The following is a 15,830-nucleotide window of genomic DNA, read 5'->3' as shown; positions in this document are numbered from 1 at the left end:
GACATTTTAAACATTCGTGGTATCGGGGCCACAGAGAAAGCAGTAGAATCAACAGAGTTGGGCCATGGGACGCAGAGACAGGAGGAGCATGGGCTGCTGTGAGGAACCCAGGCCTCTAGCGGTGAGAGCAGGAGTGTTAGCAAGCAGCAGAGACGTGCCAGCTGCAGCAGGCATCCTGGCGATAAGCAAGCTTTCTGCCACATCAGAAACGATGTGGCACAGATAAATAAAGCCACCGGTGCAGTGGAAGTAACTTAATTCTGTTCCTGTTGCTATGAAAGGGGCTTACTATAAACCTTATTGTGCTGAGCCTACCAGAGTCATGGAGCCTCTGTCTGGGCAATCCCACCAAAAATAAAAGCGCTCTGTCACCCTCTTCCTATTCTGTCTCTCTCGAGGTTGCTCATGTGTTGGGCTGGGCTGTAGGGCAGTGCAATTTCCGAGGCTCTTGGCTGCTCCTGCTCCTCTGGCTATCAGTGTGCTGCAAGGGCGAGAGGTCGCTGCAGGGATGGATCTCACCACTGCTGTCTGCCACATGTGGTCTTCTGGGACTCTGCGGGAACCAGGCTGAGCCCGATGTAACATGCGTGGGAGCCACTGACCCTTGGGCCTTATGTTGAAGAGCACTGCAATATTCAGAGAAACAACTTCATTAGTTGCGAATCTCTCACCTGGTTCTCCCCAGTTCAACCGCCCAGGAGCACCAGGAGCAATGTGATCCCAGCAGTCATGTAATCCCAAAGGACCAGTCTTCTTCCTCAGGGATGGGCTTACAGGTCTTCACTCTGCAAACCCCTTTTGGTTTGTACAGCTTCAATTTAACAGAGCCACCCAGTGGCTTAAGGGCAGAATGCAGCCTCCCATCCCAGCCACCCATCAAGTCAAAGCTGGCCAGAAAATGTTTGCCCTTTCAGATATTGACCAGAACCAGGTCCGGGACTGATCTCTGAGGCACTTCAGTCATCAGCTTTCTTTCTTCAGAGCTAACTCCATTTACCACCACACTCTTCAGTCTGTCCCTCAAGCAGTTTCTAATCCAGACTGCCACCTTACATCACATCCCTAGACTGCTCAGTTTATGAGCTTCCTATATGGGACAATAACAAAAGCTTTGCTGAAATCCAAGTACACCACATCCAGTGCCTGCCCAGATCTAATTCTCTGGTTAATTAATTGATCAGATTCACCAGAAACAATTGCCCTCTAGTAAAAGCACTTGATTCAAGATGCTTCACTCTCCTTTCATTTTCTCTTCCACAGTCCCACAAAAGCATTCCTGCCTACAAAGATCTATTGCGCAGGTCCTTCAGAGCTCACTAAATATTCTAGGATCTATCTCATCCAGCCCCACATTCAGGTTTTCTTCTTCAACATAGCCTCCTCCTTCTCCTTATAAAGTTCAAGGAGAAGACAGAGGGGGTTTTGAAACTGATCCTGAGGGTATGAATGGGAGAGAGAGTGGTGTTTCTAAGCTTCCAGAGTGGTTAGTCTGTGGCTTATAGATTAATTGATTGATTGAGATATGAGCTTTCAAAAACAAGAGTTCACTTTGCCAGATGCTTGACATGTAGTAGGAGAGGTGGGTACATGTGCATGAAGATAGAGAAAACGGTGGGAGGAAAGATAGAAAGTATATTAAACTGTGCAGAGCAGTGCTTGGTTTTAGTCAGGAAGGAGATGTCTGCATTTGGGCAAGGTTCTTCATGAGATTGATGGATTTCCGCTTCATATGGCTGCATCTGGTGATAAAACTTCCGGAGGAGAAGCCCTATTAGGCTCTAGCAGCAAAATCATGAAAGATGCTGGTGGCAGCTCATGGCCAGTGGCAGTTATGTGTATCTTCTTGCCAGAAGTGTTGCTTATTCTCAGTTTTGTGCTTCCTGGGAGTTGAATGATGGACACCCTGCAGCATGACTCACTCCTTGGCACAAAAGAACTGGGAACCTTGAGCCTTGCTTTGTGATGCAAATCGGATCTTGTGCATGAATGCTGGTGCTTTAAATTCACAGTTTGTGATTGCTGAAGTGTTATTCTGGCAGGGCCAAGCAATTTGCAAACACTGGCTTTCCAGAAAATTTTACCACACCGTTTCATGTTAATTATTTATTACCACTTGAACCAAAATGAACAGTTTGTTTCTACATTGTGGGGGATGTTCAAACTTAGTTTTTAAAGAAGCTAAACAAACTATGCCTTGAGTAAATTCAAATAAATATAGGCCACATACTTACACCCAGTCCTCTTAGGCACAACAGAGGCTGCCTTGTAGGGTTTCTCCCATTCTGTGCCTATGGGAAAAATCTTAAGAAAATCATGCTGACGGTATACAAGATGAACACGGGAACTCTAAAATGCTAAATGAACTCCATAGTTACTGCCCATCTCTGGAAAGTTATGAGAATGTAAAATTAAATCAGGCACTAATTAAAATTGCTCCTAGAACTGGTCTTATGGTTTAGCAGCCCAAGCTGGACAGCCGTGTTTAATTCCCAGCTTCTGCTTCATAGGGCTGGGGATGCTATGGAGGGAGCTCCAGCCATGAAACAGGGGACCCCTGTTCACTAACCCAAAGGCACAGCTGTGCTGCATTTTGAGGGGGACAGAGGTCCAGGCCTCTCAGCCAAAGGACTGGCACTGTGTTGGATAGGTTAGATGGGAGAAACTCTTCCAGACTGCTATGAAAGAAGCCTATTAAACCCATAGTCCTAGCAGGGTCTGGTTCCAGTTGAGCTGGAAGCCTAAAAGGAGGAGCGTATTGGGTCAAAAATATATTCCCAGATACCTCTTTCATGCCTGCCTAGTAACTAAATACCTACTAGACCGAATGTAATCCACTTTCAAGTGCCAAAAGGCAGAATATAAATAAATAAGGATCTTAAAGAAGAAAATGGGCAGAATCTGTCTACAAATGAGTAGCCCAATAGGAGAGGGACTGACCAATATCCCAGAACATGGCACTAATATAAAACTGAAATCTCCAGTGGTAGAGAAGAGAGTGTGTGAGAGATTATCTATATTAACATTTTCTGCTCAAACATGCCCTGGCATTTTCTTTCCCCCTGTAGTGCTGTCACTCAGTTTAGGCTCAGCTTTAGAAGTTCAAGTAGTTAAATAAAGTCATTATTTTTTAATTAATTTGCATATTAGAAGAAGCCTTTCAGTTTTAGTGACTTAGAGAGCTGGAGAAGTTGAGGTGGTCCTGTGGGTGCACAGCACTAAAATATAGTGCTACACATCCTCAAATGGACTAAATATTAGGAAGAAATTAGGGAAGCTTGGTAGCACAGTAATAAGGGGAGATTTAAAGTATTCCACTATTGATTGGGTAAATGTCACATCAGGACATGCTAGGGAAGTAAAGTTTCTAGATGAAATAAATGGCTGCCAATAGGAACCAACTAGAAGGGGGAACTATCTTAGACCTAATCCTTAGGGGAATGCAGGATTTGATGCAAGAGGTAGCAGTAGTGAGGCCACCTGGCAACAGTGATCATAACATTCAAATCTGACATAGTAAATGGAAGGAGGATGTTACAGAAAACTACTGTTCTAGCATTTAATTTTCAAAGGGGAGACTATGATAAAATGAGAAAATTAGGAAAAAACTAATAGGTACAGCTGCAAAGGTTAAAAGTTTATATCAGGCATGGGCACTGTTTAAAAAATACTATCTTGGAAGCCCAGAAAAGATGTATTCCATACATTAAAAAATGCAGAAGAAAAGCCGGCATGGTTAAAAGGTGCTATTATAGTCAAAAGAACATCTTTCAAAAAATGGAACAAGTATCCAAATGAAGAAAATAGGAAAAAGCACAAGCACTGCAAGTTAGATACAAAATATTGATAAGGTAGGCAAAAAGAGAATTTGTAAAGAAGTTTGCCATAGAAGCAAAAACTCATAATAAAATTTTTTTCAAATACATCTGAAGTAGGTAGACTGTGAGTGAGTTGGTTGGGCTGTTAGATGAAGGCAGGATAAAAGGGGCACTTAAGGAAGACAAGGCTATAGCGAAAATATTAAATTTAATTCTTAGTATTTACTGAAAAGTGTTTTGGGGAGATACCAGCCCAGAAACAGTATTTAAGGATAATGATTTGAAGGAACTGAAGCAAATCATGTGAACCTGGAAGATATAATAGGGCACATTGACAAACTAAAGAGTAGCAAATCACCTGAACCAGCTGGTTTACATCCCAGAATTCTGAAAGAACTATAAAATGAAATTGTAGACTTATTACTAGTAATTTATATCATATCATTAAAATCGTCTATTGTACCTGAACATTGGAGAGTGGCCAGTGTAACATCATTCTTTAAAAAGAGCTCCACGGATGATCCAGGAATCTGTAGCCCGGTGTACCTGATGTTAGTGCTGGGAAAAATAGTAGGTACAATTCTAAAGACAAAAATTAATGAACATTAATGGGAAAGAGTCAATATGGATTTAACCAAGAGAAGTCTTGCCTCACCAATCTGCTATTTTTTTTAAGGAGTTAATAAATATGTGGATAATTGTGAGCTGATCAATAAAATCTGGGTTTTTCATAAGGTGTTTGACAAAGGCCCTCTGAGAAAATTAAAATGTCATGGGGTAGGAAACAGTGTCCTGTTGAGGATTGTGAACTGGTTAAAAGATAGGAAATAGAGGGTAAGACTAGATAGTCAGTTTTCTGAATGGAGGAATGTAAACAGTAGCATCCCCCTGAGACCTGTGCTTTTTAACATATTTATAAATGATCTGGGAAAAGGGAACAATGAATAAGATGATCAATTTTGCAGATGACACAAAATTATTCCAAGTTGTTAAACAAGCAGATTGTGAGAAATTGCAGGAGGACCTTGCAAGACTGGGTATCCAAATGGCAAATTAAATTTATTGTGAACAAGTGTAAAGTGATGAACATAGGGAAAATAATCCAAATTGTAGTTACATGATGTTAGGTTCCATATTAGGAGTCACTACTCAGGAAAAGGACTGCACCTAGTATACTATGAACAATTCTGGTCACTGCATCTCAAAAAAGATATAGCTGAACCAGAAAAGGTACAGAGAAGAGTGACTAAAATGATAAAGGGTCATAGATAGAGTGAGTCCCCTATAAGGAAAGGCTAGAGATTAGGCCTTTTCATCTTGTAGAAGAGACAGCTGAGAGGAGTTATGATAGAGGTGTATAAAATCAGGAGTGATGTAGATTCGGTAAATGCCAACTGGTTGTTGATACTCTTTCAAAAACTAAAAGGACTAGGAGACACACCATGAAGTTACTAAGTAGCACATTTAAAACAAATTGGAGGGGGAGTGAGCGAGAGAGAAGGAGGGGGTCGTTGCCTTCCCCGAGCCCTACCTGGACCCGTGGACCCCGAGATTTCATCCCGTGGACCCCGAGTATCCATCGCCGGCAGGAAGTGCTGGGGGCGCGGCTGAGTGACATCAGCAAGGGCGTCCCCTCACCGACGATAAGAGCAGCGGTGTGGTGAGCAGAACCGGGGAGTGAGCGAGAGAGGAGGAGGGGGTCATTGCCTTCCCCGAGCCCTACCTGGACCCGTGGACCCTGAGATTTCATCCCGTGGACCCCGAGTATCCATCGCTGGCAGGAAGTGCTGGGGGTGCGGCTGACTGACGTCAGCAAGGGCGTCCCCTCACCGACGATAAGAGCAGCGGTGTGGTGAGCAGAACCGGGGCGTGAGCGAGAGAGAAGGAGGGGGTCGTTGCCTTCCCCGAGCCCTACCTGGACCCGTGGACCCCGAGATTTCATCCCGTGGACCCCGAGTATCCATCGCCGGCAGGAAGTGCTGGGGGCGCGGCTGAGTGACGTCAGCAAGGGCGTCCCCTCACCGACGATAAGAGCAGCGGTGTGGTGAGCAGAACCGGGGAGTGAGCAAGAGAGAAGGAGGGGGTCGTTGCCTTCCCCGAGCCCTACCTGGACCCGTGGACCCCGAGATTTCATCCCGTGGACCCCGAGTATCCATCGCCGGCAGGAAGTGCTGGGGGCGCGGCTGAGTGACGTCAGCAAGGGCGTTCCCTCACCGACGATAAGAGCAGCGGTGTGGTGAGCAGAACCGGGGAGTGAGCGAGAGAGAAGGAGGGGGTCGTTGCCTTCCCCGAGCCCTACCTGGACCCGTGGACCCCGAGATTTCATCCCGTGGACCCCGAGTATCCATCGCCGGCAGGAAGTGCTGGGGGCGCGGCTGAGTGACGTCAGCAAGGGCATCCCCTCACCGACGATAAAAACAGCGGAAGTGCGGCGCACCATCGCCGCCGGCGCGCCTCCTAAGCCGCGCGCTCCGAAGGGGCGCGCGGCTTGGTCCGGCTTAGTCCGGAAGTCCAGAAGCCGGTGTCCATATTTATATTTGCTCATATTTTGTTAACATTTAATTACTTATGGGCAGAAAGAGGAAGGCAAAAATCTTCACCTCTTCACCAGTGCAACAAAATTGCACCGGCCCCATGGACCATCATGTCACACGACTGATGGAAAGGCCACAAGAGGACAGTTTGGGAGCTACATCATTAGTCTCCCTAAGTCCTGGCAATGGACCAACGTCTCCACCGCAGCCAAATCCGGAAACATCTAGAGAGGCGACAAGCAGACTGGTAGGAGCAGTTCAAGGGGAGTCGGGGATGATACAACAACCTGATTCCCCAAGGACTGAAACTTTAAAATCAGCATTAACTTTGGAAGTGTCTAAGGTTAAACTCCCAGTCGATATACAATGCAGCACTGATCCGGTAGCAGTACCTGACAATGTTACATTAGTAGATCTTGGGCGGATGATCTCACGACTTGATAGTAATGTGGTAATGATGAACAACTCCTTGTCTACTGTGATTAATGCTAATAGAGAGGTAATAGAAGAACATACTAAGAAAATTAGTTATTGTGAGAAAGAAGTCAATGCTTTGACCAGCAAGGTACAATTAATGCAAAATTCTGGAAATGTGTTTATTCGTGATAGCATAGTCATGCATAAAGAAATTGAATATATAGAAAATATGTTAAGATCCAAAAATTTAAGAATTATTAATTTTCCTTTAACACATTTGCTCTCTCCAGAAGAAATGTTCAAAACATTTTTGAAGGAAGTATTATTCTATGAAGACAAAGCTATCCCTAAGATATCAAGAATATTTTATTTCCCATTAAAAAGATCTAAAAAGGATGAGGGAAATTTGGTTACAGAAACCCCTCCTAGTATAGGGGTTTCTACCTTTTTGGAAGAGTCTATTGACATAATAAATAAGAGAGCTACTCTTTTTATTTCCTTTATAACAGAACAGGATAAGGAGAGTGTTTTCAAAAAGTTTTTTAGGTATAAAGATGTGCCGTTTTGTGGTCAAAAGATTCAGATTTTTCCCGATGTGGCCCGGGCGACACAAGTCAAGAGAAAATATTTCTTGAAATTAAAAGATCAGGTGTTAGCATTGGGAGCCACTTTCTTTTTAAAATTTCCATGTTTGTGTCTTATAACATATCAAGGGAAAAAATTTGTTTTTTCTGACCCGGCACACTTAGAAATGTTTTTGTCAGATAAAAATCAAGTTGTGACCTCAGAGAACGAAGTCCAGTAAAAGTAATTCCATTCTTCCTCTCTCAGATTGAATGTGATAGGGGGTTTAACTTGTAAAAGAAACTCCTATGTTATAAGATATATATAAGTAAATATATATTATTATTTTTCTCCCCCAATTATATGATATGTTTGCAAAGTATAAGGATGATTGTTCTCTTGTTATATGATATGGATTATTGAATGTATAACATATTTTCCTGTTATTTCTTAAAGAATGTCTTTAATGAAAATAATAAAAGTTTAAATTTAAAACAAATTGGAGAAAATATTTTTTCACTCTGCACATGTCTAAGCTCTGGAATTCATTGCCGGAGGATGTGGCAAAGGCAGTTAACATATCTGGGTTTAAAAAGTTTTGGACAAGTTCCTGAAGGAAGTCTCTATAAACTGTTATTAGCCATGTAGACCTGGGGAAAGTTACTGCTTATCCTTGGGCATAAGCAGCATGGGATCTATCTACTATTTGGGATCCTTCTTGATTCTTGGGACCTGAATTGGCCATTGTTGGAGACAATGCTGGGCTTGATTAACCCTTGCTCTAACCAATATGACGGCAGTTATGTTCTTCATACATGTCATACTGGCGAGCAGTTTTCTCTGATTTAGGAACTGGATGCTCATGCCATCTCTGGAAGTCTTTCAAGCCCTTGCAGAGAAAGTCAATGACTTTTTGATAGAATACCTGTGCATGGGGACACAGAACCCTGAAGCAAGTCAAAAAGCCATGAGAAAATAACTCTTCTTTACAAAACATGTCCATATTTAATAATAATTGGATTTCAACACACTTTTCCAAATAATGCTTAACACTGCTTAGAACATTCTTAGTAGTTCAGGTACAATAAGTCCCTGCCCAAAGAGTTTATAATGTAAGTGGGTTCATGAGGCAACAGGAGATAAAATGACTTACTCAAGGTCACAAGAAGTAGAATTGGAGGACGTGAAATTTGAATGATTTTCAGTCCATTGTTCTAACCACTAGACAGCTCCATCGCCATTGACTATATGATTGAAAAACTGAAGAGTAGTAAATCACCTGGACTGGATGGTATACACCCCAGGGTTTTGAAGGAACTAAAAAATGAAATTTCAGATCTATTAGTAAAAATTTGTAACCTATCATTAAAATCATCTATTGTACCTGAATCCTGGAGGATGGCTAATGTAACCCCAATATTTAAAAAGGGCTCCAGGGGCAATCCGGGAAACTACAGACCAGTTAGCCTGACATCAGTGCCAGGAAAAATGGAAAGTGTTCTAAATATCAAAATCACAGAACATATAGAAAAACATGGTTTAATGGAACAAAGTTAGCATGGCTTTACCCAAGGCAAGTCTTGCCTCACAAATCTGCTTCACTTTTTTGAAGGGGTTAATAAATATGTGGATAAAGGTGAACCTGTAGATGTAGTGTACTTGGATTTTCAGAAGGCATTTGACAGAGTTCCTCATGAGAGGCTTCTAGGAAAAGTAAAAAGTCATGGGATAGGTGGCAATGTCTTTTTGTGGATTACAAACTGGCTAAAAGACAGGAAACAGAGAGTAGGATTAAATGGACAATTTTCTCAGTGGAGGGGAGTGGGCAGTGGAGTGCCTCCATGATCTGTACTGGGACCTGTGTTTTTCAATATATTTATAAATGATCTGGAAAGGAATACGACGAGTGAGGTAATCAAATTTGCAGATGGTACAAAATTATTCAGAGTAATTAAATCACAAGCAGATTGTGATAAATTACAGGAAGACCTTGTGAGTCTGAAAATTGGGCATCCAAATGACAGATGAAATTTAATGTGGATAAGTGCAAGGTGATGCATATAGGGAAAAAGAACCCATGCTATAGTTACACAATGTTAGGTTCCATATTAGGAGCTACCACCCAAGAAAGAGATCTAGGCGTCATAATGGATAGCACATTGACATAATCGGTTCAGTGTGCTGCGGCAGTCAGGAAAGCAAATAGAATATTGGGATTTATTCGAAAGGGAATGGTGAATAAAACGGAAAATGCCATAATGCCTCTGTATCGCTCCATGATGAGACCGCACCTGTGTACAATTCTGGTCGCCACATCTCAAAAAAGATATAGTTGCGATGGAGAAGGTACAGAGAAGGGCGACCAAAATGATAAAGGGGATGGAACAGCTCCCCTAAAATGAATGAATAAAGAGGTTAGGACTGTTCAGCTTGGAGAAGAGACGGCTGAGGGGGGGGGGGGGGATATGATAGAGGTGTTGAAAAACATGAGAGGTCTAGAACGGGTAAATGTGAATCGGTTATTTACTCTTTCGGATAATAGAAAGACTAGGGGGCACTCCATGAAGTTAGCATGTAGCACATTTAAAACTAATCGGAGAAAGTTCTTTTTCACTCAATGCACAATTAAACTCTGGAATTTGTTGCCAGAGGATGTGGTTAGTGCAGTTAGTGTAGCTGGGTTTAAAAAAAGGATTGGATAAGTTCTTGGAGGAACCCCCTTGGTTCTTTAGCTTGCACTCCTCCAATTACCCCGGACCCTTCAAACCCCTCACAGATGCCTGGAACTTTTTTTTTTTTTTTTTTTAACATAAACCTCCTCCATAGCAAAAGTAAATTTACTCGACACTGGAACTGGACTCATGTCCAGGCACGTAGCTACTTGTGCGCACGTCTCTTGGTCATGTCCTGAAACACCCATGCTTCGCACACACCACACCCCTTTTTTGACCAATATGAGATGTGCATCGACACTTGTATGTGCATCTGGGTGCCTTATAAAATCAGGTGGACATGTGTAAGTGCCAGATGTGCGCCCCTCTCCAGAATTTGGCGCATGCTCGGCTTTTAAAATTCACCTTCAAATGTGCCCAGCTGTAATCATAGATCCAAATAAGGCAAACATTCAAATGCAATTTATCTTGGGGTCAATATTTAAAACTGGCCAATTAAGTAACTTAGCCAGTTAGAACTTATCCGGCTAAGTTACGATGTATATTCAGCAGCAGCATGGTTATGTTGCTGATATACATATATATATAGAAACATAGAAACATAGAAATGACGGCAGAAGAAGACCAAATGGCCCATCTAGTCTGCCCAGCAAGCTTCACACATATTTTCTCTCATACTTATCTGTTTCTCTTAGCTCTTGGTTCTATTTCCCTTCCACCCCCACCTTTAATGTAGAGAGCAGTGATGGAGCTGCATCCAAGTGAAATATCTAGCTTGATTCGTTAGGGGTAGTAGCCGCCGCAATAAGCAAGCTGCACTTATGCTTATATAACTGAACACTTAGCATATAAGTTTAACCGGCTAAGTTTAGACCCTTCTTTATGGCACATCTATCTTAGCCAAACAACTTATGCGGCTAAATTCGAATATCAGCAGGTAGCCGCGTAAATTGTATGGCTAACTCGCTCCACCCCGATCCTCCCACTGTCCGCCCATGATTTATGCAGCTAACTTTTTAACCATATAAGGGCCTTAATATGACTAAGCAGCGGCCAATGAATGTGGGTGCACACTTAGCCGCATAAGCTAACTTCAAAGGGGCGTGGGATAAACACTGTGGATCCATAAAGTCAAGAGGCTGCCAATGAAGAGTGGGTGACTCGCCAGAATAATGGCTACTGCCTGGAGTCAATACCCTTATTAAATAAACATACACAGGCTTGACTCCAACATCGCTCTAAGCTTCAACAGCAAGAGGAAATGTGGAAAAAAGGATTCACACTCACAAAGAGGGGAGTAGCTGGCTTGTTACGGCGGTTACTACCCCAAATCAAATAAGCCTGATACTTCACTTTCAATGCATATACAGCATAGTTCTCTGATTCAACGGCAGGGGAGAAGAAAAGAGGGTTCGCACTCACAAAGCGGGGAGTAGCTGGCTTGTTACGGCGGTTACTACCCCAAACCAAATGGGCCTGATACTTCACTTTCGATGCACATCCAGCATGGCTCTCTGCTTCAACGGCATGGGAGAAGACTTATACGTCACGCATATCCAGCATAGCTCCCTGCTTCAACGGCAGGGGAGAAGAAAAACAACCAATAAGGGCTAATAACATAGTCTGGGTAAAACAAATAAGCATGGGTGCAGCTTGCTTATTGCGGCGGCTACTACCCCAAACTAATCAAGCTAGATATTTCACTTGGATGCAGCTCCATCACTGCTCTCTACATTAAAGGTGGGGATGGAAGGGAAATAGAACCAAGAGCTAAGAGAAACAGATAAGTATGAGAGAAAATATGTGTGAAGCTTGCTGGGCAGACTAGATGGGCCATTTGGTCTTCTTCTGCCGTCATTTCTATGTTTCTATGTTTCTATGTAAGCCTCTCTTACCCAGCTAAATAGCGCTAAATGTGTCTTGAATATCGGGCCTCTTATTTTTTTAAATACATGTTCCCTGATACAATCTGGGTTTTGGAAGTGCGTTTCCTGCATCAGGGGGGACCTTCAATCCAACTTTTCCTCAGCCTTGTGTCATTTCTCCAGTCGTGATGTGGCAGAGTTTTAATATAAACACCTGCTGAAAAGACAGAGAGAGCCGCCATGTTGTTAAAATTCTTTGCGCCACTCCGAAATCCATACATGTCAAATGGCAATTTGCTATCCCTTTCCTTTATTCCCAACTTGTCCTCGTGCAGGTACATTTTAAATGCAGTTGATCCAAACGAGTAAATCCTACGTAAAAGTTAAATCAAATTAAGCTGAGTTTGGATACAATTTCAAATTAATGAGTACCAGTCCACTTCCAGATTTAATCTGGTGTAGGCACTGCTTAAATATACTATTTTGGAAGCCAAGAACATATGTATTCCACACATTAAAAAAGGCAGGACAAACAGCTGCCGGCATGCTTTGCAGTGTTATGTGTTACTGAGAAGGAGCGTGGGGAGTATTACTGTTTGAATATTTATTTACCGGCCTACGTTGGAATCCACATGCAGAGAGATGCCATTGTCTGATTTAAACACACAGAATGCAATGCACAGGGGGCTACATTTTCAAAGGCTTAGTCAGGCTCTGTGTACCTAACATACAGGCCGATACAGTACAGTGCGCTCCAGTGGAGCACACTGTTAACCCGCATTTGGACACGCGTTTTCGACGCGCTAGCTTTATCCCTTATTCAGTAAGGGGTAATAGCACACCGAAAACGCGCGTCCAACCCCCGTGAAACTAATAGCGCCCGCAACACAGAAATGCATGTTGTGGGCGCTATTAGTTATGCCCGCGCGATTCAGAAAGTAAAATGTGCAGCCAAGCAGCACATTTTGCTTTCAGAAATTAGCGCCTACCCAAAGGTAGGCATTAATTTCTGCCAGCACCGGGAAAGTGCACAGAAAAGCAGTAAAAACTGCTTTTCTGTACACCCTCCGATTTAATATTATGGCGATATTAAGTCGGAAGTCCCAAAATTTACAAATAAAAAATTTAAAAAAAAAAAATTTAAAATGGGCCTGCGGCTCGCAGGTTGAAAACCGGACGCTCAAATTTGCCGGCGTCCGGTTTCCGAACCCGTGGCTGTCAGCGGGTTTGAGAACCGACACTGGCAAAATTGAGCGTCGGCTGTCAAACTCACTGACAGCCAGTGCTCCTGTCCAAAAAGAGGCGCTAGGGACGCGCTAGTGTCCCTAGCGCTTCTTTTTACCGTGGGCCCTAATTTAAATAAATTAATTTTCTGAATCACGTGCACAGGAGAGTGGCCTGTGTGCGCGCCCGATAAGAAGTAAGCATGCACTTTCACAAGCCATGCTGTTAGCTGCAGAGAAGAGAGGCAGCTTGGGGACGTGCTTGGAAACTCTGCGCTCCCATTACATTTTCAAACATCTATGTGTATTGAAGGCATGCCACTAACACTAACACCCATACGCTATGCCATCGTTCAGAACTGCTTAAGACACACATATTTTAGCCTCCTAGCAAGCTGATCATCAAAGACAAATGTGCATGGGTGCCTTTTCTGTGCAGGCTTCAAAGTATGGCACACTTTTAAATGTCCTATTAAAAATTCACTCTAATCTGGATATACATTACATTTCTCATTTGAAGAGGATCATCTGCAAGGTCTTCCTTTTCTTGATTTCTTAACATGATCAGTTCCAAAGCAAGAAAAACATCTCTCGTCCCCACTTTGATTTTTCAAGAACTGCCTTGCCTCTTGCTGATAACATTTCCCAAAAGTTGAGCATGCGGATGTATTCCTTGGGAAATACCCTAACCCATGTGATTCCTTACAGAGGTTGAGAAAACATTTGTCTGATTAACTTTGGGAGTATATATGAGACAAATCTTTAGGGTTTAAATTACACTTCCCCTTCCCCTGCTGAGTGTCTAGTAGGGGTTTGCAGGGGTAAAAAATTAACTTTGTTTTTTGTTTTGTTTTCGGGGGTGGGGAGACCCATGAATTTCATTTGGTTCAATGTTTATTTTGTTTCTTTAGTTTAAAAAAGAGAAATAAACATACCCCCCCCCCCCCCCAAAAAAAAAACAACTGAAAAAAAAGAAACAGGGCCTCCCAAGGTCTCCCATCCCCACTGCCCATCCCTCCCACCTGGGAAAATACTGATGTCAGGATCCTCCATGGCCCCCACTTACCTGATCAGTGGGGGATCTGCTGGCGAGGCCTAGGCTGTGGTAGGTCACTGCAACTTCGGCCTATGCCCTATGCAAGGCCTAGGCTTAGAGACTTGGTATCAACACCTTGGTCAAACCTAGGCCATGGAAGGTTGCCGCAACATTGGCCAATGCCCTATGCAAGGCCGAGACCAGGTCCCAATGCCTGGGTCCAGGCCTGATGCTGGGGCCTGGTCACGAAACCAGGTCCTGATACCTGGGCCTCAGCCCAGGCCCAGGCTCAAAGGCCAAGCCTCAGCAACTTCCTTCTTCCATGTTCTGTCTTCTTTCTTCTCGAAATGACATTGTCCCCTAAGGACGTGCTGAAGTAAATTCACTCTGGTACATCCTCCTCAGCAGAGGGTGCCATTTTGTAAATTAACTCCAGTGTTGGGCCTGGGACTGGACCCCAGCTTTGGGCTTGTGCCAAGGCTCTGGTCTTACCTGAGGATCAGGCGTAGAGGACTCAGCCTTTGGACCAGCTCTGGGGGCCCCATGAAAGAAATGAATTGGCCCTATTTGTTTTGTTTTGCAGATTCGGTTTATCCAAAAGCATATCCCTAGTATCCAGGCAAACTGTTGCCCGCACAAAATTTACTCCATAAAAGAGGCGAGGCTGGAAGCATCCCTGGGGCATAGCAGAACCTTAGCCAGAAAGTGCTAATTAGACAGACAGTGCTGAATATCAAAGTTAAATGGATAAGTCTGGATGCGAAGAAAGTTCTCTGGATATGTATTCAGCAGCAGACTCATCCAGATAAGTCCTGTTGAATATCTGGATAAAGTTTTCTGGCTCTCTGAAGATGGACCTCACAATTAATAATACTAATGATAGAAAAATGTTCAGTAAGTTCACCAAGAAGTCGTTTTCCTGTACTCATGTATTTTCGTATAATATAATTGGCACATTTTATGTGACTGCATGTTGCCCTAATGTTCTGTTGTGTGCAAACCTATGCTTCTGAAGGTGATTGATGAGCTCACTGACAGAGAGGTTTCGCAGTATAAAAATATAGAAAATATCTCTTAACAAATGTGCTTGACACTAAAAAGATTTTTGGTAGATGCCTGCACATGGGGTAGGAGCACTCTATAGCATGTGCTATGCCAGAACAGTTACTATCACTTTTCTTACTATAGGATAGCAAAAATAAAGATCCAGTTGGCTAAACTGGACAGTGAGGCCTGGCCTGGCGTGCTGGACTCCGAGCGTGACCGGCTCATCCTCATCAGTGAGAAGGAGGAACTCTTGAAGGAGATGCGTTTCATCAGCCCCAGGAAGTGGACGCAGAGCGAGGTGGAGAGGCTGGAGGTGGAGCGGAAGCGCTTAGAGGAAGACTTGCGAACCGCCAGAGACTCCCAAAGCAAAGCTCTCACGGAAAGGTAGGGCACCCAAACTCCCCCGCCTGCAGCCGTACCGACGGGTCTAAAGCAGAGGTTGGCAGCAGGCCAGGGTGTGCATGCAGCCAGGTGGGGGAGAGGCGACAAACCACACAGCGCTGTACAACTTCTGTGCTAGCTGTCCAAACGTCCGGGCTGGTTGTGCTAACCTTGTGCATTGCGAGATTAGCGGAGTCAGCCTGAGAGTTTTAGCACAGAGATTGTGTGGCGCTTGGAGAAGAGGGACAGGCTCGCAGGGCTGCAGCATTCGATTGG

The 15,830-nt window shown here is 43.6% G+C and overlaps 1 protein-coding gene across 1 annotated transcript in view; it reads left to right on the top strand.

The window, feature by feature from the left end:
• WWC1 (WW and C2 domain containing 1) overlaps positions 1-15,830 on the top strand; it is a 297,528-nt gene that overhangs the window by 200,974 nt on the left and 80,724 nt on the right. The window contains exon 9 of the mRNA XM_029583831.1: positions 15,315-15,557. Within this exon, the coding sequence (XP_029439691.1) occupies positions 15,315-15,557 (243 nt within the window). The remainder of the gene's footprint in view (positions 1-15,314; positions 15,558-15,830) is intronic.

This window comes from Rhinatrema bivittatum, chromosome 18 (genome assembly GCF_901001135.1).
Source record: "Rhinatrema bivittatum chromosome 18, aRhiBiv1.1, whole genome shotgun sequence".
Taxonomy (NCBI): Eukaryota; Metazoa; Chordata; class Amphibia; order Gymnophiona; family Rhinatrematidae; genus Rhinatrema; species Rhinatrema bivittatum.
The sequence above is the reverse complement of the archived record's forward strand: the minus strand, read 5'-3'. Positions and strand labels throughout refer to the sequence as shown.